Here is a 27589-nt window from a genome sequence, read left to right as displayed (position 1 = left end):
TCAGAAACATACTGGTTGCTTCAGAAAGGACCTGCTGCAAGCAGCCTATAACTTGGTCCTTCAAGATCTGGGCTTACTGAAGTAAATTAATGCCTACCAGTGTATGTAAGAGGAATGTCAAGTACAGGTAAGACAGTACACACAAAAATCACACATATGTGGTTTCAAATCCACGTCCCCAAGCCCTGTGTATGTTTGGGCAAGCAAATTATGCTAGTTTATGAAGAAGCTATTCCTGTACCAAGACATATAATTGATGCCAAAAAATGCCAATATATAATAGATAGAATTAAATAAATTTAGAAATTAATTTCACAGTGCTGTTTTCACATTCTGAATACTCTCACCCATTTATAGACAGTGCTACTGTTAGATATTACAAACTCCAAGAAAGTTTTACTGACCAAATATATCCTCTTTTTTAAAGAGCTAATGCATTCCCCTGTGCACACAAAATAGTGGTACTATTTTGTTCACACATGCTTTTCTTCACTGAGAGAATGTGACACAACTTTGAATCATATTTGCATTATCTGTCTAGTAGGAAGTTAGTCTGTATCAGCCTGACTGATACAGAATGCTGTTTTAAATGTTCAGTTTTAATTCCATAACCCTGAAATACCTTGCAACAAAAGAAGATTAAAAGTATGAACCCCACACTTCCTCTAGAGCATCCACTGGCAGTAGAGCAAAAAGGGAAGATAAAGGGACAAGATGAACCGTGTAATCCAGTGGTGTAAGGTAGGCAGAGCTCCTGTCCTCTGAGCTCAGGATTCAGCTGGGGAACCTCCCCGATGCAGGAGGATTCAAAACAAGGCAACAACCATTTTTAATATGCAGCAAATTTAACTCCGTGAAAAGTTTGCAGAAGAGTCAATATGCTCCAAGTGAAGTTGTACTGGTATGCCACATAGAAACTGAGTAATCCATAGCACTATTTTTGCTCTCTTATTTTTCCCTTCAACCTTCTCCCTTCACCTTTTCTGATAGCACCCAAAGCCAGGCAGACCTATAAAACAATCCAGACTGCCTTACGATTTCAGGCAAACAATACAACATACACACACTCTGTAAAATGCAATGGCTTTTCTGCACTGTATCCTTGTAATTATTTTGGTGTTTATTCTGTTAAACATTTAACGTAGACATTTTGTGACTCCAACAAATATTAACTTTAGAAAAATCCTATCAGTGCTCCTAAATACAATCACCCTGTTATTTCCTTTAATGAATATACAGCTCTCACCTGTACATGAATAATCATCGATGCGTATATATCCTGTTTTGCAGATGCACATAAAGGATCCTGGTGTATTTACGCACATGGTGTTCTCACGACAGTAGTGCCGTCCTTCAGCGCACTCATCGATATCTGTGAACAAGGCAAAGAGGAACACAACTCAAATTCAGTGGTGTTCTTTACAATATATCTCAATATGTCACTATTCACTTTCATCAGTAGTGGGTTAGAATAAAAAGTTACTTGAGCAGCAATGTGTTTGGGAAACATTTTTGGTTTTCTCCTTTAAAACAACTGCTTGAAGTGTTCAAACAAGAGAAGCAGCATGAGCTTTCTGTGAACAGCTGTTAGTGGAGTTACAAAGAAGATTACACTGGCTTACATCTTTCCTTTTGAAGTGGCTATGATGTTATTCCTATGATTTGAATAAGAAAAAACAACAAAAAAAAACCAAACTGGGGTCCCAAACAGTAGACCAACTGCATCAGTACTGCAATGTCTTCCATCAATGTACTTGTATAGTCACTGCAGTCATCAGTATACAAACACACTACTATATGCATACTATATGCTTTTGATCTAACAGGTATTGATGTTTGGGAAAGAACTGTAAGGAACATGGTAAGATCTGAAAAGACACCGGAACTCACTATAAGTTTCTCTTACAACTATAAAGTAGTCAATTGATAATTTTAATACATATAAACACATATATCTATATCTATACATATCTATGTACATAGGTATATAGATACATATAAACACACCATATCTGAAAGGAACCTGAAAGACTCTGATTTATATAAAGACCTGATAGAAAAAATTTGCAACTTGATAAAATACTCATTGGGGTGGAATATCTGCTGCAGTATAAAGGCCTATAGCAAACTCCAGGCATAAATCACTGGAGGCACGGACTTCAAAACATGATTGGCTTTGGTACTCCCTTGGGCTGCAAAATTAGACGTATTTCTTGTAGCAGGTTATATTTCAACGGTAAGACAGAGAAAGCACTACAAATAACAAAAAAACCTTCTGCATACTATTATTATGCTGCAGAGAAGAAAAGCCATATTAATTTGGAAGTGATTAGTAGCATGCTGTTCCTGTAATACTAATGATAAAAGACAGCATTACTAAGATACTCTGTATATCTAGTTGCATTACCGTGCAATGTGCCACTGAACCTTGCTACAAAATTATGTCAGAAATCAAAGGGGTGGATTGTTGGCTTGATTTTTTTACCTGCTCATGGGTTTTAATTTCCTCCCTGTTTTCAATAATTTTTACAGCTTTCAGAGTTGAAAATAAAATCTCTGGATGGAAAACAGTGTTGTGTTCCAGAGTCTAATGACAGTCCAAAACAATAGACTGGATATATAAACTCAAATCAGGGTTGACTTCTAAATGTTGTAATGCCAATGTCAACCACGTTAACTACTGTACTTTACTCCTGTTTAGGTTGTATGCTTATGTCCCAGTTCTTCCTCTTTTCCCAGTGTCTTTAAATCAATAGCTACTTACCAACTGCACTCATTGCCTGCTATTTGCTTCCTCTTTACATTCCCAGAAGAAAATTAGCCTTCCAGTAAAAAACAACATGACACACTGAATATTAGTGATTCTATAGTGATTTCCTAGTTCCATTCAGTTTTGGAAAAAACCCCACCTATTTTCCCCAGTTTCTCTGCCCAGTGCAACTGTTCTGCTGGATTCTGCTGGAGAAGCTGAGGGCACTTTGTTAGAAGCCGTGACAGTGTTGACTGCCAGTGCTCAGGGTAGTGAGCCCAGCCTGCTTTGCACAAATTCAGTTCCTGAGCATTTCATGGCCAATACACTTCAGCTGGTTCCCATCCCTTCCTTTCCCTGTAAGCTCTGCAGACATGGAAGAAACATTCCTCTACTGGAAAGCCAGTTTGGAACAGCTGATTTTCTAATTTTCAGGTACACGCATACCTACATGCATAAACAAATGTGTATTTACAGTGAGCACAGTGAGCATACTAAGACTCAAAACACATGTGAAAGTCACCTAAGGAAAAAAAAAAAAAGTGAAGCTATCACAAGTCTATCACAGAGGCAGCTGGTTTTGCACAGAAAGTGGAAAATGGTACAGATATCCTGATGTACAGATGCTCTGCAGAAACACAACTGCGCAGTTCACAAAACCAGCCAGCAGTTACAACACATGCCTCCTCTACTACCACAAATGATGCAACTTGTGTCTTTCATAATTCTAGTTCAGAACTTCATATAAATTAATGGTGTTGATTTGTATTTAAGTAACAGCAGTTTTCGAGTAATTAGAGGCCTTATGTTCTTGGCATCAACAGACGGCCTAGGAGCTGGTTTTGGCACTCTCCGAAAATTCTACTTAAAGATTCGAAGCCTCAAAAACATTAAATTGAACTTTCTGAAAACTACATTAATGATTGCTTTTACAGGTAAATAGCCACAGGGGACCCAAAACACTAATGAAAAATGAAAAACTTAAAAGCCAGAGCTACTTTGATTCAAATCTTCTAATTCAAGTGTTCTAAATAAAAGCTTTCTTTTTGTCAATATACCACATACTGAGGTTTTGCAAAATATTTTATTTATAAAACCTTGCCTGTTAAATTTTCACCAAAAAAAACCTACCACAACTTATCTGTTTAACTTTGGATTTAGTGTTTCATTTGAACAAATCTGATTTTTTTTTTCTCCAAACTGATTTGTAAAGATATTGTCCACATTTTTTAAATGCTCACTGGAAAACAAAACTCTTTTTTTTTCCCACTCAGCTCTCTAGAAAACCTAAAGAATGCAAAGGAAATAAAGCGATTATTGTTACTACTATAACATTATTATATTACTTTGGCACCTAAAGACCCTAATCAAGTGTCAAAACACCATGGACACATAGCTAGTAAGAAGCTGTTTTTACAAACAATTTGCAACTTTAGCACTAAATTACATTGCCACAGGACAAAAAAAGATAATTAATCAAAAAAGGATAAAGTAACAAATGAGAACTAGTCACACAGAGAGTGTGCAATTCCATTCCCCCCTTTAGCACTCCATATGCAAGCTTCATATAGATTAAGTTTAGGTATTACAGACCAAGGAAGACTAAGTTGGGGCAGGGGAAGAAGCCCACAACTGGGCTCTTTCCTGGTCTCTTTCAAAGCTTCCAAAATAAAAGCCTTTTCATCCTGCTTGGTGGTTGAAACATTGGTGTAGCCTTTTATTCACCTTTAGACACAAACGCCCTTTGTACAACAGAAAACCTGATGCATTTCAATATCTAAGAAAGCATACAACATTTATCTTAATTTTCCCCTGCCAAAAAGCCTAGTTAGCATATTAATGTACACTAATGTTTTACTGTTTAGCCAGTAAGATGCTGAAGTCAGTCAGTTCAATAGCATGAATGCACCACTCCAGTGGCTTTACACATTCAACAATAAAGACTTGTGTGCTTGAAGTCTGTGATGTGATACTGAGCCACCAGCTGTGATGTACTGACAACAATGTAGTCATGGAGAACATCAACCTGCCCTATTCCCAGTGGAACAGATAAAAGAGGCATCTCTGGGAAAACTGGTTAGTGTAAAAGTGTTTGTAATCTGTACTTCAATGATTTATTTATACTTGCAAAAACATTAAAAAAGCCTTTCTTTATCCCCCCAAGCACTCAAAGAAAATTTATGCAAAATGTATAACATAGGAAAAGTTCCCCTGTATCCCTTCCTCCTGTACCCTAATGAGTTTGTTTCCCCAGAGAAATTCCCAGTTATATTTTACATTCCTATTAATAGGAAGAGAACTTGACCTGCAGTCGATAAATCATTGTTGACCAAAGCCTCATGCTAACAAACTAAGCCCCTCCATAGGCCTCACTATCCATCACTGCCTTTATCCACCACAAAAACCTACCAGAACAAATGAGTCTGGTACTAAATCAGTAAATCTGGACCGTAAAGAGAGGAGGTTATTTCCAGAACTGAGGATCCTTTATGGTTAGTGTCCTGCCTTCAGCCATCTCCTTTAAAAGTCAATGGTATCTACCATCAGTGATGTCCCTGGTCACACTTACAGAAGCATGTGGTGGGCAGGTAGATGCTTTTTCAGGATTTTTGGAACAAATAACATAAATTACCCAGGAAGACAGCAAACAGCATAAAAAGCTTTAGTTATAAAAATTTATTTCATAAATACATCAAAAAAAATATCCTGAACACAAGAGCAGAGTAGATGAGACCTACAATTTAAACACAAAACCCCCAGTGATAGGACAAGGGGCAATGAGCACAAGCTGGAACATGCTTAAACATGAGGAAAAACTTCTTTACTGTGAGGGTGACAGAGCACTGGGACAGGCTGCCCAGAGAGGCTGGGGGGTCTCCTTTTCTGGAGATATTCAAAACCTGCCTGGATGCAGTCCTGTGCAACTTGCTCTAGGTGAATCTGCTTTGGCAGGGGAGTTGGACTAGATGACCTCCAGAGGTCTTTCCAACCTCTACCATTCTGTGATTCCATGAAAACCCATTTTTTTTGTGTTAATGAAAGGTTCTGTCTTCACAAACCATAAATACGAAGCCCCGCTTTTACTTGTTGAATAGGGTAATGCTTTTCCAGCTCTTCCACACAACTTAATCAGCAAACTTCCATCCTGACCTGAAGACTCCACAGCTAAGAGCCAGGGCATCATTTACACACCATTCCTGTGAGTCTTGGGCCTCTCTGTGGAGAGTCCAAAGGGTAGATACCTGTGATAGTCACCATAAAGGGCATTCAGGCCCTTATTTTTATCACTACTGACCTGACACATACAGAAAGAGACAAGCTGGGGAAAGGTTGAGACTTTCTCATCTGGTCCCTGACCTAGAAAAAGGGTATGACAAGATCAGCAGATGTTACTCAACTGATTAAGTGACTATGAAAGAGGAGAATGAAGAGTGGGTAATCACAGCACATAATACCATTGAAAAAGGTAAATGTGGATTTAAAACCAACACAATCTATCATGCATCCCGGACAGGGTCACTAAGGAAAAAAAGTTCTGTCTTTTTTCTTTCTTTATGTCTTCCCTCCACCAACAAGAGCCCTTCTTTTCCCATCTTCTACCTCTGACATCAAGCTTCTCTGCTGTTTTCCTCCCTCATCTACTTTCTACCTGAGTAAGTCTGGTCCTGTCTCCAGATCTTGCTCACCTTGTCCCTCCTCCTGTCTTCAACTCATCCCCTCACCAGCTCCTCCTCCTTAAAAGAGAAAGGATAGACCATAACTTCCATAACTTTGAAGCAAGTTCCCACCAGCTTAGCCATTTGTGAAAGTATTGTTTTTTCTCCTTTCATCACCAAACACACTATCTTATCCTCAAAAACTTCCTTCCAACTTGCTCACATGTTAGTATCTTAAAACTCCCCAGTACATTGCTCCAATAAAAAAGTCCTTAGTAGGGTGTTCCACTTCTCCCAACCATATTTCTGAGTTCCTAGTCTCTCCAGGCTACCTTCACTTTTAGCTACAACTTGGTTTCAGTATCTCGTATGCTTTGGTTTCCACAACACTATGCTCCTACATGTCTTTTCCTGCGTATACCCTTTCTCACCTGCTGCCTAAGAGGACAAAATATCTCAGGGTTCTGGCACAGCCCTTGCTCCTCCTCCTCCCACTACTATTTCTAGGCTCTCTATCACCAGGCAAGCCAATGGTTTAACTATTACTGTTACTCCAGTCAGTCACAAACCAAACACTGCACTTCTTTTCTGCTTTGCTCTACCAAACCCAGTGCAGCAGTTTTTCCAACTGACATATTCCACAAAGGGTGTTAACATGAACTTCAATCAAAATTGTGTATTTTCTCACAATCTCCCACATTATTTATCCCAGCTGACTGCACCACCATAGTTGTCATCACTCATACCCTCTGTAGATAATCTTTGACGTTTTTTTCTCGTTATATATATAGCCCTGTGCCTTTGGTGTTACCAACAGGCAGTAAAAGGCCTCGTTCCAACAGCAAAATACGAAGTGGTCATGCCTATATGGTCTACCTCTGACACTGTTTTTTATTTTGGTTTTTTAATTATTATTTTTATTTTTGCCTACCTTTCTGCAGTTGTGCATCTCTCCTAGAGAAAAGCACTAAAATCTAAGGAATGACACTTTAATTGAGCTCGTGAAACAAATACAAGAACATACTCCATGCATTGACTTAAAACATAGAAAAATAACGTCAAACATACACACAGACCAAGGAGAAAAAATAAAATAACCTTCCACCATCCCCACCGTGCTGTTCCCAGCAAAGAACCTGGGCCACTAACAATTCACTGTAGCAATGCATATGGAGAGTAAGAGAAAATGAGCAGCTACTTGTGTCTGTTGGTTTTCATTGAAGTATTAATGGACTGTAAGAGATACTGGGTGAGTTGGATTTTAAGTGTTAGCACTGTTGTAATTGAACTAATAAGAGGGTGTTGTATCTTGACCAGCCTACTAAAGCATTGATCAGACTAAACATAAATTCTAATTATTGGATCCTCACACAAAGTGTGTTATTTCCTCACCCATAATTCCATAATTAAACTGCATAGATAAAACATACACACATTGTACACATCTCGGTGCTTTTCCCTTCACATTATTTGAAATCTCTGATCTTTGCTTAAGTTCATGATTTCTCTGTCCATCTCCTGCAACCTGAGAGGGAGATATTAGGACAGAAAATACTTTTAAAATAAAGGCAGAGTCACTCAAGGTCTACGTTCCTTGACAGAAGCTCTACACAGCTTTGAAAGGACACAATACAACATTACAGCATTTCAGAAATATCATTTTTAACAGAACAAAGAGTTGTTTTTATTTCAACTTGCCCCAGTTTTTGGAAAGGAAGACAGACTGTTGAGATAAAACTGTCCTTGTTAAATATGCAGTAGGAGATATTGTTCAGCAGCTACCAGTGCAAGTGAGACTCTTGGAAGAAAATGAAATCTTCATCTCAGTCTCATGAAAACATCACTGAACTCCACATACATTATGTAGTTTAAAAAAATATATATCACACAGGAATTTTTTTAAAACAAATATTTTTTGCCATCATGTAATGTTTTACTTGGCAAACTTATCTTCTTACTTCTTAATATCTATGTTAAGGGCAAATGTCATGAGGATGAAGCCAGGCTCTTCTCAGTGATGCCCAACGATAGGACAAGGAGCAATGGGTGTAAGCTGGAACACAGGAGGTTCCGCTTAAACTTGAGAAAAAACTACTTTACAGTGAGGGTGACAGAGCCCTGGAACAGGCTGCCCAGGGAGGTTGTGGAGTCTCCTTCTCTGGAGACATTCAAGACCCGCCTGGATGCCTTCCTGTGTAAAATTGTTTAGGTTCCTGCTCCGGCAGGGGGATTGGACTAGATGATCTTTCGAGGTCCCTTCCAATCCCCAACATTCTGTGATTCTGTGATATGGTAGTGTATACACAATAGAACAAGTAATTATATATAGTTATCTGTCAGACATGAAAGCATCTCGGGGGGCTTTTCCTTAGGCACCAAATAACTAGTCTGATGTAGTTTCATACTGAGAATAAAAAGGATGTTGTATATGATTAATTAGTGAATTCCAAATATCAGAACAACTTACTGAGACTCCAGTTCATGATCCATCCCCCTTCAGCATTGCACTCAGTTAGAACTAGGTCTTGAAATCTGAATTGCAAAATAATCTTTTTTTCTCTTTTTTTTTTTTTTTAAGTATGACAGCTTCTTACCATTTTGAACTGTGAATGTCAAGAATTTAGAAAATCTTGCCACTGTTAGTGTTTTTGTTTTCTCCTATTTTAAAAGGGGGCCAAAGAATGTTAATATTTATCAGCTATATATATATCAGATATACATGAATCGGTGTCTTCTCAGAAAGAGACAGCATAGATTGTACTGCACGTGTATTTGAAAACTCCTTGTTTTAAAACAGATGCATAGGTAAAAGAACAGTCCCTGTAAGCTGTGGTAAAGCCTCTGCGGGTGGGTTAGACTGTATTTGGGGTTTGGGTAGGGTCTAAAGGATGTAGCATATTCCCACAACTACCCAGTAGATTACTGCCTGTTCTACAGAAATAAATGCTGACAGCACAACCCAACTGCCTCTCAAATGATGCCACAATAGTTAAAGTACCACAAGAGATACAATCACTGTGTCTGATAATGCTCTGCACTCTTTATAAAAGAATATTTATTTTAAATTCAGTTTGGTTTAACGCCAGGCCTTTCTGTGTCTTTGTTAGAATTAGGATCCAGCCCCTATGTATTGTAAGATGTGTTGCACTTTTCGCCTGAGGTTTTAAAAGTTATGAAAGAAAACCAACCAGCTGGCTCTGGGTACTTTTCAGCACAGTGACAGCATCTAATTCTTTTAGTAGTCACCTTCCAGCTACCAGTGAAAACTAGAGATAAAGGAAAACAAGAAAAAAATTATGGCTTTAGTTTCTTTTTTCTTTTGCTTTGGGGTTGCAGATTTAAGCCATTTTTATTAAATCTTTCACAGTAATTTCTAATTAAAAAAAAAATGCAATATATGCTTTTATTGCTGGTGGAAAAGGGCTGCTTTCAGTAAAAGAAAGCATCTCTTTACCAGACACTGGTAGCACAGAAGACTTTAAAAGAGTCTCCAAGAGGCTCTCTTTATATGGTTAGTTTCAGCCTTTTTTTTTTAATTGTAATAAAATCACTGTCAGTCCTGGCTACAGGTGGATGACAGAATCAGTCTGAACATACTTCCTGTAGAAGTAATTAAAATCATATACCACTGAGTCACATCCTTCAATTTGCACGTACAAACCATTCCACTTCTACAGGCAGTGAGACTATATGTACCCCAGTATGCACCACACTCTAAGAACTGATGTCAGGGATACTACTTGTACGCTTTAAGTTAGGAATATGCTTTATTTTCATCCTGAATAAGAGCCATGGTAACAAGAAGGATTTGGCCCACTCTGACACATTGACATGTTAGAACTGGCCTGATAATTCTTCATATTTAGATTTCTTAGTAACATAATGATGGAACTAAGATGACACTTACTGTCTTTGCTGAGGGGAAAAAAAAAGAGAGAATTTATTAATATTGTTTAATATTAATGTTTAATTTTAATATTAATAATGTTTAATTACTTTTTAATAGATTTGGAAATAACATTCTGCCCTCCTAGAGTGAAAGTTTTTCTTTCTGTTTGATTAGTTTTCCAACCAAACCCGAAATGACAAGGTAATGATTCAAACACTGCCAGTTAATGGAGATGGAAACCTTCATTTCTTAGCTATATGCAATACTGCTGCCACATCTCACTTACAAAAAAGAATTTATGTATGGAGACAGAAGCTTGGGTAACCTTCCCAGTTTCACAAAGCTGACAGTACTGCAGTGCTTATAAGTAGGAACCCCACCCAAAGAATATGGTGCGTGCCATGAAAACAGCAAAGCTAGTAAATAGCCCAATATTAGTTACAAAAGACCCATGAGACTTAACAGAATATATTCTAATACTCCGGGCTTTATCTCCATTAGAGAGGTCTCTATCTTACACTATTCTCTTGCCAAAAGAAAAAATATGTTGTTGATTACTGTACTTGGCCAATATGATAACACGTATCCTATTGAAATTTGATTATTATGTTATCTTTTGTAAGATTTCTTCTCTTCACTGTAATCTGTAAAAATTAGGCTCATTCTGAAAATGTACTCTATTTTTGGAATACAGTAGTTAAACCCAACAAGATTAACAGTAAGATTAACAACAGATTGTACAGATTCAGTAAGTGAAGAAGTGTAATGTTTCTGTTGTTGGGGAAGAGGGTTGAATAATGCCTTAGTATTTTTAGCCAAACACAGAGATAAATTAGTAAATCTTTCCAAGCAGAATGAGAACATACGACTCTGAGCTAAGGGAAACCTGATGAGGTCCAACCAAGTGGCTTTTCCAATGTGCTTCTCTGGAAAGAGACAATTCATAGTCTAAGGCTGCCTTCTTCCCTTCTGACGATGACTCAAATCCAGACAGCTTATTCAAAAGCAGATTTCTAAACTGAAGACCTTCTCCCTCAAGGAACAATCATCAGTGAAGCTGATGCAATTCTCAAATGTAGACAAAGTCACTCAGTCTTTGGTCTCATTTCAGCTGCTGCACTTGGAACTGGGACAAACATGGCAACAGCAGAGAAACTAAGAGAGTTACTGAGGAAAAAGGATAAATTAGAATCAAAACAGAAAATAGTATCATAAAAATTTGTTTAATAATATTAAATGATCCAAAACTGTTAAGTTAGGCAAGTTGCGTACTGTGCAACTAGTATAACTAAATTCCCAAGTATCAGAAAATAAACATTATGGTCCACGCACCCATAACATAAATTTGTTATGTGTGGAGGATTGACCCTGGCCAGCAATTCAGCACCCACCAGCCACTCCAGAAGAGCAAAAGTGAGAAAAAAACTCTTGGGATGAGATAAAGACTATTTAATAAGTGAAGGGGGAAAAGGGGAATAAAAGTGACTCGAAGGCAATCACTCTTCAGCTGCCACCAGCAGACTGATGCCCAGCCAGTCTTTGAGCAACAGCCACCTTAGAAAGAGTAGCCCCTATCCTTACTGCTAAGCATGACACCATATGGTCTGGGATACCCCTTTGGTCAGTTGGGGTCAGCTGTCCCAGTTGTGTCCCCTCCCAACCTCTTGCCCACTCCAGCCCACTGGCTGCAGGGGAAGTGAGAAACAGAGAAGACCTTGACACTGTGCAAGCACTGTTCAGCAATAGCTGAAACGTCCCTCTGTTATCAACACTGTTCTCATCACAAATCTAAAGCACAGCATCATACCAGCTGCTATGAAGAAAATTAACTACATCCCAGCCAAAATCAGTACATGATGTAAAACAGCCTCTGCATCAGGCAAAATCCTCTTGATAAAGAAGCAAATAACCTGTTTTTTGCAGATCATGTTCAGTTCTGGTGCATACAAACGATTACTGTGTTCTCCTGTCTTCTTTCTTGAGCTCACTCTCCTCTCTATTTAATCAGCAATCTTTGGCAACACTTCTGAAGTGAAATCAGATTTTGCAAAGAGATAGCTGAGTGCTATTAAATCAGAAACTTGGACTTCAAGCAATCCTTCCAAGTGCAGTCTCAAAAGGGTACAAGCAATACCTTCTCCCCAAACACATCTTTTAAGGACTGACAAAAGTGCATGACACGGTGCATGAAAACAGCTTAGATTCAACGATCTGAGAAGAACATCTAAAGCTGCTACCAGCAGACTATGCAAACCCATCTCATTTGACATATAGGTATATTTAACTTCTCTAGATGTATTAGAATATCCTGATAGCCAAGAGTCATAAACTTTATACTTAAAAACATGTTCAGCGTAACCACCATCACACATGTAGCAGGCATTGAACACTATTTGAAATCCATCCTGGAGGGTGATCATCAGTTTAAGAGCACTGTAGGTGTTGCGCTGGGAAAAACTGATTACACTTCATCAGAACATCTGGTTTTTTGTAAAATGGGGATGTTAGGTAGGCTATACACCAAGGACGCTATATTCAAAACCACCTACACCTGGGCAGTACAGCATAATTTATACCCAACCTGTCCGTAAGGTATCTCAAACTGCATCATAACCTGAGGCCAAAACCAGATTTCAGAAAACTTCAAATGATACTTACATCATGCAAATGAAGAAATCTCAACTCTTTAAGTATTGCTTTCAACAGTTCTCCAAGAGGAAGTTAAATGTGACATAAATATTAACAAATATTATTATTATAAAACAGAAAGGTATCCACTAAAACAGTATCTAGAGACATCACAGATTTGGAAAAGCACCAGTTCTTTCTAGGACAGAAGCCAAACTCTTCCATCAAGCAGATGAAATTTATGCAGCTTTTCCAGACCCACACCAAAACCAGCTTTGAATAGTTTTATTTTTGTTCTTCTACCTTAAGAAGAAGTTCTGCCAATGGGAGCATCATTGCTTCTCCTTATTCTTTCAATTTTGACATTGCTGAGGCACAAATCAGGATTTCATTTAGTGAAGTTTGGCTCTAACACAGAATCACTGACATCCAATTTTGCAGTATATCTGAAGTTTGTGAAGTGCAAACATAGAAACATCTATCATACCCATGGGCTCCAGCCACTGCAAAAAGCCTTCTCTGAAAGGCTTTGTGTTAACTCGACATTTCTATGTTTGGCATTGCTTGTAATTAAAGCCACAATAATGGCACAGTGAAGAAAGGGTATGTGCTGAGAAAAGGAGACTGGGACCATTTCAGCCTTTCAAGATGAGCAACAGGACACTGAAAAGACTTGGTGTACACTACTGCTATTGTGCCCTTTGGTATTGCGTTGTTTAATATTAAGGCAAGAGTCTCTTTCCAGAAGTAAAAAACTCAGTGCTCAGAGACATTTGGGCTGGAAAAAGGGATACAATACTAAGAGCACAACTCTGAAGAAACATGGATATTTCAGTCCCCTGCCCCTCCTCTTCCACAAAAACAACCCTAAAGTTTCAGTCTGTGACCTTATTTCCCCTCTTCCCAGCATATGACCTCCCCACTCAGTCAGGGATGGCCAGGTCTGGACCCGTGTGCCAAATATGCACAGCCCAAGTGTGGTGCCTGCACTGCGGTTACGGCACACAACTGGCAGCAAAGCTAGGCTGGTTTGCCTGCTGAGTTAGCTTCACCCTTGGCTGGGAAAACATCATCTCTCCGGGACTCAATCTCATGAGCTTTGCTCATGTGGGCACATCTTTCTAATGGGACTTACTCCTGCTATCTTTAATGTTAGCAAGTGTTCCTGGATCAGGCCCTAAATCATACACATTTTTAAGACAGAACTTAATGCATCGAAACTTAGTAACACAATTTTTATTTTTACGTAAATCGTGTGGCCCAATCTTTTATTCACTTATGCAATTTTTTTGAAAGCACTTAAGCAGATTGATAATTACCACCCAGAAACCACGTAATTTGCCTGTACAGAAGCAATCGGACCAAGAAATCTCAAAAAATCATCGTACTGGATTCAGGTACTGCACAACCTGGTAAATCCACTTACAATACAAATGCATCAGTCTCACATATGATAATTTATCGTGTCCTCACATAAACATTTCATCATCAATACCGATCAAAAAGCTTCTTTTGTTTTTTGCTTATGACATGCCTGGCAAGCTCCACAGATAGCAAAACTCTCATTTGAGTGATGCGGAGATCACTAAGAAAGCATAACATGTTTTTCTGCTTTCATTCAGCAGAGTAACAACAGAAACGCAGGAAAAAACCTTAAAGAACTTTATTTTACCATAACTCCATTTCTCCAGTGATGCCCTCAAGAAGGAAATGGCTGATGAGCTCCCAAAAATGCAGATCCACAGCCTAAGCCTCAGCGACATCTCCAGGGACTATGCAATAAAAAGCAGCTGATGCCTCAACACAGATCAAGCTATACAGCAGGTCCTGATGTCAGATGCCGGCTGGGACATGATGAGGGGCAAGGGATTTCTTTCTGGATGATTTTTAGCTCTACTTCTCAAAACAGGCTTCCATCAGAAGGCTTATCATAAACATTAAGCAGAGAGGTATGCAAAGTTGAATTAACTATATGCTCCTTTCCTGAAAACAGTCATGAATTCTCAAATCTAAATCTACAGATGAGCATCCCCACTGACATTAATACAGCTACTAACTTAAGTAAGCTGCAGGCATTAACCTTTTCAGAGTTCACCCAAAGGAACAGTCTTAAAACGCCTTGATTCATCTATTTATTGTGCACCACCAGAGAACAATCCAGGTATGAGGTGGGACTGCAAAGTATCTTAGACTCTACTCACAGATGCTTAACTTTCAGTTTAGCAGGCTAAATCTGAACTGAACTGCTCGTTATTCAAAGGCCATCCTGCGGCCAACATACAAGATTTATGTATAGTTTTACAATAGTACACTAGTATTGTGTGTTTGCAGAATGATGGTTTTTGTGAGGAAGAGCAACAGTTAGCACAAAAGCCAAGAGATTGTGCAGAGGACTTTGGCTCTCCCTGCTAGAGTGGGTTTCATTTCATAGGATTATGCTAAATTGGAAAGACACAAATTATAGAGGCTTCTCTTCTGATTAAGTAGCTTGTTGCTCCCTGATACCAAAAGAGCTGCTCAAATAATAAATCATTACTCATTACTCAGTATAGCTAACAATACTAGTATCTAGTCTATAGCATTTACTTCATGGGGAGAGAGAATGGGAACAGGCAGCAGTGAAAAGAGGAACTAAATGTTATTCAAACAGTTGACTTTTAGGTTGCATGAATATCTGAATACCATGGGGGAAAAAAAAAAAAAAAAAAAAAAAGGAAAAATCTTCCTGTGGGAGCATGTTTCTAATTCAAGACCTCAGCTACACTAACTTGCCCCTTTGACACTGATCAGATTTTTTTTTTTAAAGAACTTAATTGGAGAGATAATTCTTTTAGTTTATTAATGCGCTGCATATCTGATTCATTCCATTTAATAGGCCTATCCCTTTGACAACTTATGAATCAATACATTCATCCCACAGTAATTTATACAATGGAGCTAAGCATCTATACAAGGTATTACCTTCACAGTAGGCATTGTCCTCTCGAAGGGCTCGGAAGCCATCTCTGCAGCTACAGACAGCTCTGTCATCTAGGTTTCGGCAGACAGAATGCTCCATACAGTTATGCCCTTCAGTGCAAAAGTCATGGCCTGTACAGAAACAAATATGATTGAGGATTAAAAAGAATCCAGGGATCATAAAACATCCCTGCCAAAGACAGTTCTATCTTTTTCTCAGTTAGGTCAAAGAATACCTTTCTATTGTCTGCAAGATATAAAAAAAATAAATTGTACCAAGCATGAATCGGATGAAAGGAGCAGTAAAGGCCACAAGAACAGACTGTCTCAAGGTCTTTGATTCAATTTCAGGTTATGGCATTGATCTAAGGCAGCTGGATAGGAGGCTTGCTTAAATCCCCTTACTGTCTCCTTGCCATTGTTAAGTACTTTTACAGAACACTTCTTACATATTTTTCTTCATTTTCTTTTTTTGTTTGTTTGTACATTTATAAAAGAGCTCAATAGTTTAGGCACTCAGTAGCTCACTTACTAGTGGTATTCCTTTTTTTCCTAGCACTTTATGTTCCCAGGTGTATTTATAAAATCCTTCCACATTTAACTGAAAGTTTTTGATTAACATTGACTTCTTTTGCTTTTCTCCTCCCCTTATCTCTTCCTTTCAAGCTCCACTGACTGAATACTCTTCCTTGATTGCATCACCCTTCCAATTTCTGATAAATTTATTTTTAAAATCTCATCTTTTAGCCACCCCTATTTCCTATTTTTTTCTTTTTTTTCCGCCTTCCATTTTCCACTGCACCTTAATTACAAATTTTTAAGATTCTGAAGTTCTTTTCCGGGTTAGAAAATTTAGATTGAACCTTTCAACTCAGTACTTTGTTTTTTAAAAAAAATTCCTTCTGTTTCCGCTCATGAAATCTAATGCTGCTATGTTGCTAAACACCATTAAATCATTCTTTATTATGCTGAATTCAAGCTTGAAGCTTCCACAATTTCCACATCTGTCTATAAAGGTGTCCAGCTTCTCTCCTTCGTTGTTTTCTCAATAATTTCATTTGTTTAAAGTTTTCTTCTTTAATTGAAGCATTAGAATTGATCAAGCAGTAGTACTTCACTGTTGTTTCCCAATAACTATTTTCTTTTCTCAAAACCTCCCACAGGAGAACTGAGGAACGTGGTTCAGGCTCAGGGGACCAGGACTGGTGTAACAGCAACAGCTCCAGAATGTAAGCTGGAATCAGGCTGCAATACAGGTTTCTTACAAAATAACAAACAAGTATTTGTTGCCAGCAAAGATTATTATTTTTATCACTCCACCTGGCTTCTGCTTCATATTTTGCTATGAAAGAGCTTCTACCCCTAATGTCACAGACACTAATTTAAATGAGCACTTCAAGCAGGACAATGGCATAGTCAGCTTGGAGGTCAGGTCAGAGGTGTTTTGTGCTTAGGCAGCTCATGAGCAGTGTGAAGCAACACAAACCAAGCAAAACAAGACAACAGAAACAGGAAAGCCCATAAAGGCAGAATGTTTTAGTACTGAGACCCAGTGACATGGTCATAATGCAAACATCACAAATCTACTATGATATGAGAGACTGATGTTTTTCTTTCTCTCTTTCTTTCCTGCTCTCTCTCTTTCTTGTCTCCGTGTAACCTAGAGAGATGCTTAGGTAATGTTACTTAAATATTATAATCCACTGTAGCTACCACAGTGCTGTTAATCTATCATGATGCCTTAAAAATTAAAAAGCTCTACACTTTTACTAGCATTAGAAGGTTTTCAATACTCATTGATGATAGCAGAATTGTGTGTGTCAAGAGCAAGCTCTGGCCATGGCGACATCTACTCTTTGTCTTTTTGTGATCTTTCTCATTGAAGCCTGAGTTAATGACAAAGCAATAGTCTTATTTGGTTTTATTTTCTGGCCTGGATTGGTTTGTATCAGATTTTGGCATTAAATAACTAAGAACATAGATGTCAGCCAGAAAGAGTGAGGGTTTTTTAACTGATTTTTTGTTATTCTTAAGATTCTCAACACTTATGTATCAGCTATATTACCAAACAAAATACGTGTTGCTGAATAATAGCCTACAGCAGCTTCTTGTTTAAAGAATAAGCTCCATAGCCTATGGGAGGCCAAGCTGGCATGGTTCAGGGAGGACTGAAAATGTTCAGAAAGCTCTCGTTGAACATACATTAAAATTTTCTAGCTATACCAGGCACAAGAAACACGGAATTATTTTCTCTAAGCCACTGAAGATTTTACATAAAATTATCATTAAAGAAATACTTTTTGACTGTGATAGACTTCAAGACCTATCAACTTCTCTTAATTTCTTTTTTACTTTCTTATCTCTCTGCTTGATGTCATTTCTTCGTGTTTGCACAGAGTAGCACAGAAACATCTATAGCTGCACTGTTTCTTTTCACTGAAGTATACCTAAAATCAGCCCAAGAGTCTAACATCTTCTTTCATGCCAGGTATCAATTTATCTGATTTAGCTGTAGAAGAAGCATAAGTGGCCACTTGAAGATGCAATTGCTCATAGCTTTGAAGATCCCGGTATTAGTCCAGATCAAAAGAGTGGGCTCAAGACACAAAGCACTTCCTGCACCTTTCTCCTTTGGTAAGGATCAGACTGGATGTGATACACAAAGGTGCACAGCATAGAAAGATATTCCCCAAAGCTTCTGCCTCTAGATGCAGGCTACAACCCCAAATGAGTAAACAAGTTACTTCAGTCTTTGAACAGCAACATAGCACAAATAGTTCTCTGAAAGAGACGCATCACAGCATCTCAAAAAGATGTTGGTGAATATGGACATTTCTTCAATCTCATTTTGTATGGCCACTGGAGTGGGTGAAGGGTAGAAAGTCACTAATTATGAATATGACTTATTTGACTTTTCAACCATATTTGGCTAGAACGAAACACGTAAACAGAATTTACACTATTAGACATTTTACAAGCATTTTTCAGATGTCACAATGCAGATGTTATCTATTCAGCTTTCCAAGATCTACAGTGAGTGACCTATTCAAAATGATCAGAAAAAAGTCTATATAATTTATATACATATCCAGCTATTACCTTACCTTTACAGATTTTGCAGCAACTGTGAGATAAAGGGATCTGTTGAGATTCTGGGCAGTTCAAAGCTGTACAACTGTCTTTTGGAATACGCTGCATTTTGTGGTCCTGTTAAATTGAAGTAATTGATTAATATTGTGATGTAATAAGGATAAATGATAACTTTAGTGGAGTTTTAGCACTCTAATGTACAAACAAAAAACAGCCAATGCCAAACTCCAGGTACCTTTGAAAAACATTTCAAAGGATAATGTAGCACAATAAAAGTATCAGGAACTCCCCTATATGCAGACCATTTCAAGCAAGCAAAAGTATGGCAACAGCTCTCATTCTTCTCTTATCTTAGCTGTCAAGCAACTTGCCTCAGAAGTTTCTCTTAAAATTATGCCTGAAGGAATAACACTTATTTTACAAAAACTGAGGCAGCAGATGCCAGAATCAAGGGTCCTCGTATTGAATACTCTAAAGCAGCTTGTTATGTACACAGTAAGTAAGATCAAACTTGAACATCTCTGATCTCAATGCTGTGGTAGCAACACTGAAGGAAACTGACACTGATTCCCCATTAGGAAAAAAACAGCTTCTCAGCTAAGTTTGGACCAGGCATCTGGAAACATCCAATGCTACAAGATAGTATCTGAATATCTTCAGGCACTTAGTGCAGATCACACGCAGTGATTGCAGTGTGACCACATGAAACACTTGCCTTAGCAATTCGGCTATCACAAATGTACCACCCTTTAGGCTCCCTCAGGCCCTAATAAACATGTCTTCCAGTGCTCTAGTAATGATATGGCAAAGATGGAAAACAAGGCAAACAACATCATGTTCCTCGGAGTCATCTGCCTTAAAATCAGCAATCTGGTTAAGATAAGAGCTCACTGAATTCAGGGCCCTGTATTTCTGCATGCAAGAAAAGTGCTTTAAATCATGCATGTGCCATTGCATGTGTTATTACTATGGGTCTAACATTTAATTTTAAATCCTCTTTAAGCATGAAATATAAAGATGAAACATGAACACAATGGCCAAGATCAAAATTACTGCTCAAACTTTACCTTAATCTTGACAGAGAAACCAACCCTAACATGATAATACAGTAAAGCAAACCAGTCACAGATGTGTTGCATGCCAGGACAAGCAAAACCCATCAATCCCACAAAAAAAAGAAAGAAAAAAAAAAACAAAACCAAAAAACCCCTCTTTGATAGAAATAATATCAATTAGAGCAGTCTGGATTGCATTTAATTCTTTTACAAATTCTAATTTGGAAGAGAATTTTTCATTCACTTGTTTTATAATATTCAAACAGAAAAGTGTGTGCCTACAGCAGGTACAATTGCAGCAGACAAAAAAAACAAAAAAATGATGTCCAGAATTACATGCAGACAAAAAGAAGACATTTCCTACACTGCCTTGATAGCACCATTATAAGCCTTCAAATATGAAATAAGCGCCATTCCTATGAATTCTCTCTTGAGCTGGAGCCATTAATTATATCCTTTTATGAGAAGTCTTGTAATAATAAAATAGTGCCCACCTATGACTTCCTAACCATATCAACACAGTTTACCATACATGGATTTTCTGCTCTGAATTATCATTCACAAGGTTGCTCAGCAGAAACTGTACATACTTTGGGCCTTGAAAAAGTAGCATTTGAATCAGCAAAGGTTGCTGCTTAATTTTTCTGCTGGGACAGTCAGACAGCCCACCAGCAAACAAGTATAATCAACAAAATACAAACTAGTGCCGCCAACAGAAGTATTTTGTTCATACAGCAGCGCACTAGTCAGCTGCAAGAAACATGAGGCAATATCACATAACTTTTGATGGTTATTAATTATATTCGTTAACTAGTCACAGAATTCATGTCCTATCACACTGAAAACAGGAGTTCACAGTCCTGAAAAGCATATGACTGACTACAAAATTATTTCTGGTGAGCTTCTCCTTTCCTTTTTCAAAAGGGTTTCAAAGCATCTACTCCAGAAATTAAGCTCACAAAGATTAAAATCAACAACAGTAAGACAACAGTCCCCAGTTCCACTTTGTGAAACCCACTTTTTCACAACTGCGTGAAAATGTTTTGAGGTTTCCATAAACTGATCCAATAGATCGCTGCAGCATGGCTAGAGGAGTTGCTCCTCTCTCTTTCTCTGCCCTAGAAATGTGTCCTCAGGTTTTCAACTCCACCCTACAGCACGCAGCTCTCTAACCGGAGGGGATTCCTCCCTATCCCACCCCCAAGACGCACTGCAGCAGTTTGTGTAATTCTCAGCCCACAGGCATCCCTGGGGTATATTTTGCCCTTACAGTGCATTTATGCCCTGAAGAGCAACTCTTCACACAGCAGGACTAGACTGTCTCAGCATCAGGTGTGTTCTGTTTTACAAATAAAGCAATGACCCCCGCCCCACTTCTATCACTAGAAATACCAGACACCTGGTGTGCCATCTCTGTTCCTTCTTTTTCATCTAACTTTTCCTCTAAGAATTATCCTGAATTCCAAATTATGCCCCCATCATGTTCATGTATCTCTCCTACCTGAGCACATAATTTTGAACAGTAACATTGTACATGTGTCAATGGAAACATAAGGTAGTCTGCTGGTTTTTTGTTACTGAAGATGGAGACGATACCTAAGGAGGAAACAATGCAGCTTGATTGTAATCAAAGCTTGCAGCTATGCAAAGTAAATTTATTTGCAAAATTTGGTGTGGAACTCAGCAAGACTAAATAAACACAGAACCTCTTAGATGCCTTTTCTTTTGACACTTCCCAAAGTACACCTGTGTGTATTTCAACAGTTTCTTTCAGTGAGACTTTGATATTTTTAACATGCAAGAATATTTTTTTCCATCAACAGTATTCTTACCTTGCACTCAAACAGAACACAGTCCCCTGAGCTGGAATACACCGTTTCTCTTTGTCCTTCAAAGTAAGTTCTGCCTTCAAATATACACACCGCTTCAGGAGAAAATAAAAACAAAAATTAAAAAAACACAATGATTTTGTAAAAAAGTGTTAGTACTCTGCTTATAGAACTGATACATTTTCTTAAAGATACCTGCATTTCAAAATTAAAAGATTGAATCAGTTGCAAGAATATTCTAAACCTTCCTGTAGGAGTCTGGATATAACAAGAAAAAAAAATCAGAATGAGAAAAAAAACCATGAAAGAACCAGAAAAGCACACATAAGTAGAAGGTGAAGGATGTTGAAGCAATATGGAGTACTGATGGCCACTGAGAGGGCAGAAGAGATGTGTCTTGGGTCACACCAAGGAAGCTATGGCTGCCTGCCACACAGCTCAGGGGCACAAAGGAAAGCAGAGCTGTGAGAGCAGTGCAAGTGGCATTAATAGTTTCCTGAAGATGAATGTTGTATGATGGAGGGTGATCACTGAAGCCACATATTTATTTATTATCACAGTCCTTTGATGTTTCATCACCCCACACAGGTATTTATATATTTGTATCTTGATTATCTGGTTATTTACCATTACTGCTGAAGTACATGACAGTATATGAATCTTATTGTAGAAGAACTGACCTTCTGTGACTGTCTTTTTTTTTTTTTTTTTTTTTTTCCCCCCAACAGAAGTAGGATCAAGTCTCTGACGATCAAATGACAGAATGACCTCCCCTCAGGCTCAGTGTTTGTTATACCATAACCTGGCCCGGTGCCACTCCTGCTCCTTGGCAGTACCGGGTTTTGCAGCAGCTTGCTGACACACTACTGTACCGGATTGTTCACTGAAGTTCCTATTTGGTATTTAAGGGTTACATAAAAAATCTTCAGAGCAAATTGTCTTACTTTTTTTTAAAATTGGTCCATTACTGCAATTACATTATGCAAAGTATAAAGGCTAAGCAATGTACCTGCTAGGTATAGAAAATCAGATGTCTGTCTCTGTTGCTTAGGTCATAGTCAAGGCTCATCAAGCAAGCATAATCATCAAGTAACAGGAGTCGGTTACCACTTTCAAGTTCTAGATTACATGTTAGAGGTCTAATTTGCTAATCATTGATTTGGAGATGTAAATCAATTATATTACAATTCATTCAAGGAGAGATTTATCTATCTGTTTAAACAGCCTACAATTTGTAGACAATTTAAAAATCTCTAAAAGTACAAGAGTTTTTATTCTGTGACCTATATTAATTAGCATTACTGCTGTTATTTTCAATTTTCCTTTACTTTTTTTTTTTTAACTTGTAGCTCCTTGGTTTTACAAACTTCTTATTCCTTTGTCAGCATGTAAAATGTCAACTCTTGGAACTGATGTTGAAAAAGAAGTGATGGGCATAGTGACAAAAAAGATTTTTTCAAATTCCAAGATGTGAGTTACAGTATCTTATAAAGTATCTTGTGTCATATAAGCCTGCACAGCACTTCCAAGAAGAAACATCACAGCACTTTGCAACACTCCAAATCCCACAAACGGCAGAGTTTGCAGTCAGATTTAATAAAGAAAGCATGGAAAAGAGCCACAAGAGAGAGTCCAGGGGAGAGTCCTATGGCTAATAGGTGGAGAAAGTTTGTACAACATCCACAAAGAAAGGTCACAAAGAGTCAAAAAAGCTCAGTACAGTGCCTCTTTCCTCTACCAGAAAACAAGCTCTTCTTCTAGAAGTAAGTATGGCCGGGGGGGAGGGGGAAATCTATAAATCTCTACTGGGGACTAGCAGATCTTCAGTCCAGATTGGACAAGGCAATCATTCAGTCATATATATCACCTCCTACATATTACAGGCCATGACACTAAACTGAAATAGTCATATATTAAGCCCTTTCCATTGCCCCATACATTTCAAGCTTTCAAGAACAACAACACGTGACAGGAAAAGACCAAGTATAGCAATGCCTGAGGACCATGCAATGGCAATGGACTGACAACCTAACATATCCTCATGTTTCCGACAGGCAGACTATGCCTGTTCACAGGAAAGGCAAAAGACATCAAGATCACTGTCATTCTGTCCTGGAAGAACACTCTTCTGAAGCCAAAATACTCTTAACATATGACTAAGACCATCCAAGAAACTTAAAAAAAAAAACCCATCCATACTACCTCAAAGCATAGTCCAATGAATCCAGTTGCCTTATTAATGGTGACAAACCTCTCATTCTTCAGAGAAACATAGAAAATAATGTACACAGAATAACCTTCAAAAGATCACACCTAGCCTAGTGGGAAAACATTATTTCTTGATTCCACCAATAGCCTTCAGAAGTCTTGGCATATGGAACCATCGAGATGCAGTGATGCACTACTGCAAATGCTTTCTGCAAGAAAATCAACTCTTCTCCATAAAGCCTCGGAAAAAATAAAAACTTATAAATTCTGGGGCTGCGAGACAGCTCTGCCTAGACAGCCCTTGCTCCTTTCCCGTGTGTCTTCATACACTTGAAGATTGTTTCTCAAAGTAGCAGCAGAGAGCATGATGCAAGACATTTGCTCACATGGGTCCCAGAAATTTCAAGCAGTGCTCACATCCCCCCCTTCACAACCACAACAACTTTCAGCTAAGAAAATTACATCTCATTCATTGAATTCCCCTAAATAAACATTTCCAACTACTGGATTTAGCTGTGGCTTTGTCACCAAGGCTACAAAGCCCTCGGGTATCAGACACCTGCCTATATAGTGATCAAACTATATTTAAGAAAAGAGAGGAAAAAATTATAAATGCCTAATTGAAAAACTAAATTGGAACTAAATTGAAAACCCATTAAAATGAATAATCTGAACATAAGCCTAAGTATGTCTTCTTACGGACTGCTGCTCTCAGTGACTACGTTCAAAAGCAACATTACTTCTTGAAACCATAAAAATCAACTTTACGTGGATTATTTCTTTTGTACTAGTGTTCTCTAAACCTGACAGATTCCACCATACTTGTGCAGTTCCTTCCATTAAAAAGCAGCAAGAACTAAGGTACAATCTGAATGTCCAGTTCAAAGCACTATCACTTAGTTTTTCTCTTCTCACCTGTGCTAGTGAGCTTACAAAAAACACATAGGCTCTTCATCTACACCAGTACCACTGGCTCAATGTTTACTTAGCAAGACAGATACCAGTGTTTTTGGCCATGGTCTAAGTTTGCCAGTGCAGATTGTCTTTTCTTCACCAGTACTCCCATAAATGCTTCTGTCTCCTTCCTGTACTCTTGACAGCCCACTCTTCTGCTGCTGCCCAGAGAGGAGGCATCCTGCCAGACAGAAAAGGGCAGATTTTCATCAGGCCACCCGAACACCTCTAAAAACTCTCAGGCTGTCTGGTTAGGTAAGCATTGAGCACACTTGGAAATATTTCTAGTAAGACAAAGCTACTAACTTTCTTCCGTCCTTCTTTCCTCCTAAGACAGCAGGACCCATGTCCCAGGCAGTGTGGAACAGATCATTTCTCCCACCTCCTGCCAGCAGCTGTCATAGCCAGTACACATCCCATGATGGTGGTGTTTCATGTCTTTATTTTCCTTCAGAAATAAAGATATATCAACAACATGAACATCTGGACTAGAACTGTGTAATTGGAAAGTCCAGTGAAGATTTAATTTCTGCTTGGCTCAATACTTCCCAGGATACTGTGATTAGTTTGTGATTGGTATCTCTCTGGGGAAACATATCATCTTTCATCTTCCTAAGTCCTTTCATTTGACAGACTGAGTCACAATCAAGAAATTACCTGATGATTAGTTGTTCCAGAACTTGGTAGTTATTGCCTGTGTAGGATTTCATCTGCAGCTGAATTACATCAACCCTTTCCTCTTGCCATCAAAATTCCCCATCCCCCCAGTACCTAAAATAACATATATTATTCAAAGCATGGTTTCCCAAGAAGATGAAACAGGAAGTCTACAAAACCTGCTACGAAGTTTGAGTGCTCCTGATATATTTGTATACAGAAGATGATCAAATATTATAAAGATAGGCATCAGTACGGGATCTAAAAAATTATTAGCAAGGTCTGCTTATATCCTCACTACTAATTTACGCAGGTGTAGTTATAATACAACTATTCTCTATAGTATCATTTAACACATTGTGATGACATGGCATCTTCTCCATATTTATCCAGCAAAAATCTTTCACGAGCCTGCTGGCTGTTTTGTTCGCTCAGTAAATTACCAATCGTTTGTCAAACTATCATGACTCTTTCACAATTCTTTTTTTCTTCCCACTGTCCTCCAAAGGACACTTTCCTTCTCTATTTGTTAAAATGTCCATGCAAAATCCATGACCCAGCTAACTCCAGCCTTCCCTTCACTGTGTTCACAGGATGTCATTTAGTACATTTTCTCACTTCCATATTTATCATCTTTGCTATCTAGATTGTGTATGCCTTTCTCTGAGGAATGCATGCATAGTTCCCTGGGGTATCTAAGTTGATTTTGATTCAGACTTCTCACCAAGCAAAAGCAGAAAGTTTAGGACACTGGTGAACTCCTCTAACCTTTTTATTTTCTTGTATTCATAATTGCCCAATGAGTGGCAGATACGACTTGAAGTTTTGTGAAATTTGTCAGTAATTATGAATGTAACTTTAAATCTGGTAATTAACTCTGTGTTGCTGCATTCTTTGTTCACTTATGCTGGTTTGTGGTGGTGGGGAAGACACCCAAAATTAGCATACACAAAAAACGCCTGTCTTGTTCATTTAATTTTCCAACCTCCTCCTTGGAATCTCCTTGATTATATTTTCCAGTGTTCAGAGATCAAGGCTTAGACATTGTGTAAAACCCATTAATCCTACTTCGCAAGCTTACATAGTGCAAAACCTCTGTGGCTTTATCCTTAGAAGTGCACACAGAAATAATGGTCACCTTTCATTAGTTTCTCACTCTCAACTGCCATGCCATTACTAGGCAATGTTCTCAGCCCTTTCTCATTTATCTTTGAAGGGATTTGGGCATTATTTCTTCTTCACTCATTTTGTGGAGACCACAAGTTCCTCTGTTACTGCAGTCAGTGAGACTGGAGACTTGCTTCATCTCGTGCCATCTACCTTAAGAGTTCAAAATTATTCCAGATTTCAAGATGGAAAATATATTGCTAATTTTTCCAGTTAATCACTGTTGAAAAGCTGCATGTTTATGCTTCAGCTTCCTCAGTCAAAAAAAGAAAATCTGATTTGAAATTTCCTAATGATAAGGAATCAATTACTATTTGTATCTTATTTCTTGTTAGCTGGAAAAGCTAAATGTTTCTATTACAAAAATATTAAGCTGTTGTTCTACAGCAGTTTTATAATAATTTAAGAGCATCTGTGATGTGAGCCACCTCCAACAACACTAATGGGCTGTTCAGTCGCACTGGTAAGGAGTCAACCTAAAATCATTAATTCTTTCACCTGCTTCTCCTGTTTCCTATATTTCAATCAATTACTGTGGGGAAATTACATAATTCATCTACCATGTGTTCTTGCTGGGGAGTATCCTGTAGAATTCATCTGCACTCTAGAACAAGGGCTCCTTGAGGCATCCTTAAAGAGTAAAAAAGCAATCTGAACACTGAAAAAGCACATCAAAATGTGACTAAAAACTCTGTTGATAGCAGTTCAGCTGAATCAAATAGACCTGACAGATGAAATAAAACTTTTGA

General features: G+C 38.2%; 1 protein-coding gene across 1 annotated transcript in view; it reads right to left on the bottom strand.

Moving 5' to 3' along the window:
• Nucleotides 1-1246: 1246 nt before the first annotated feature.
• Nucleotides 1247-27589, bottom strand: part of NELL2 (neural EGFL like 2) — a gene marked incomplete at both ends in the record, with an annotated part of 62766 nt that continues 36423 nt past the window's right edge. Inside the window, 4 exons of the mRNA XM_010166760.1 lie at nt 1247-1372; nt 15884-16012; nt 18985-19087; nt 21858-21949. Coding sequence (XP_010165062.1) covers nt 1247-1372; nt 15884-16012; nt 18985-19087; nt 21858-21949 — 450 coding nt within the window. The remainder of the gene's footprint in view (nt 1373-15883; nt 16013-18984; nt 19088-21857; nt 21950-27589) is intronic.

This window comes from Antrostomus carolinensis, unplaced genomic scaffold (assembly GCF_000700745.2).
Source record: "Antrostomus carolinensis isolate BGI_N321 unplaced genomic scaffold, ASM70074v2 scaffold14034, whole genome shotgun sequence".
NCBI lineage: Eukaryota > Metazoa > Chordata > Aves > Caprimulgiformes > Caprimulgidae > Antrostomus > Antrostomus carolinensis.
Note: the sequence above shows the minus strand (reverse complement) of the source record. Positions and strands in the feature narration are given on the sequence as shown.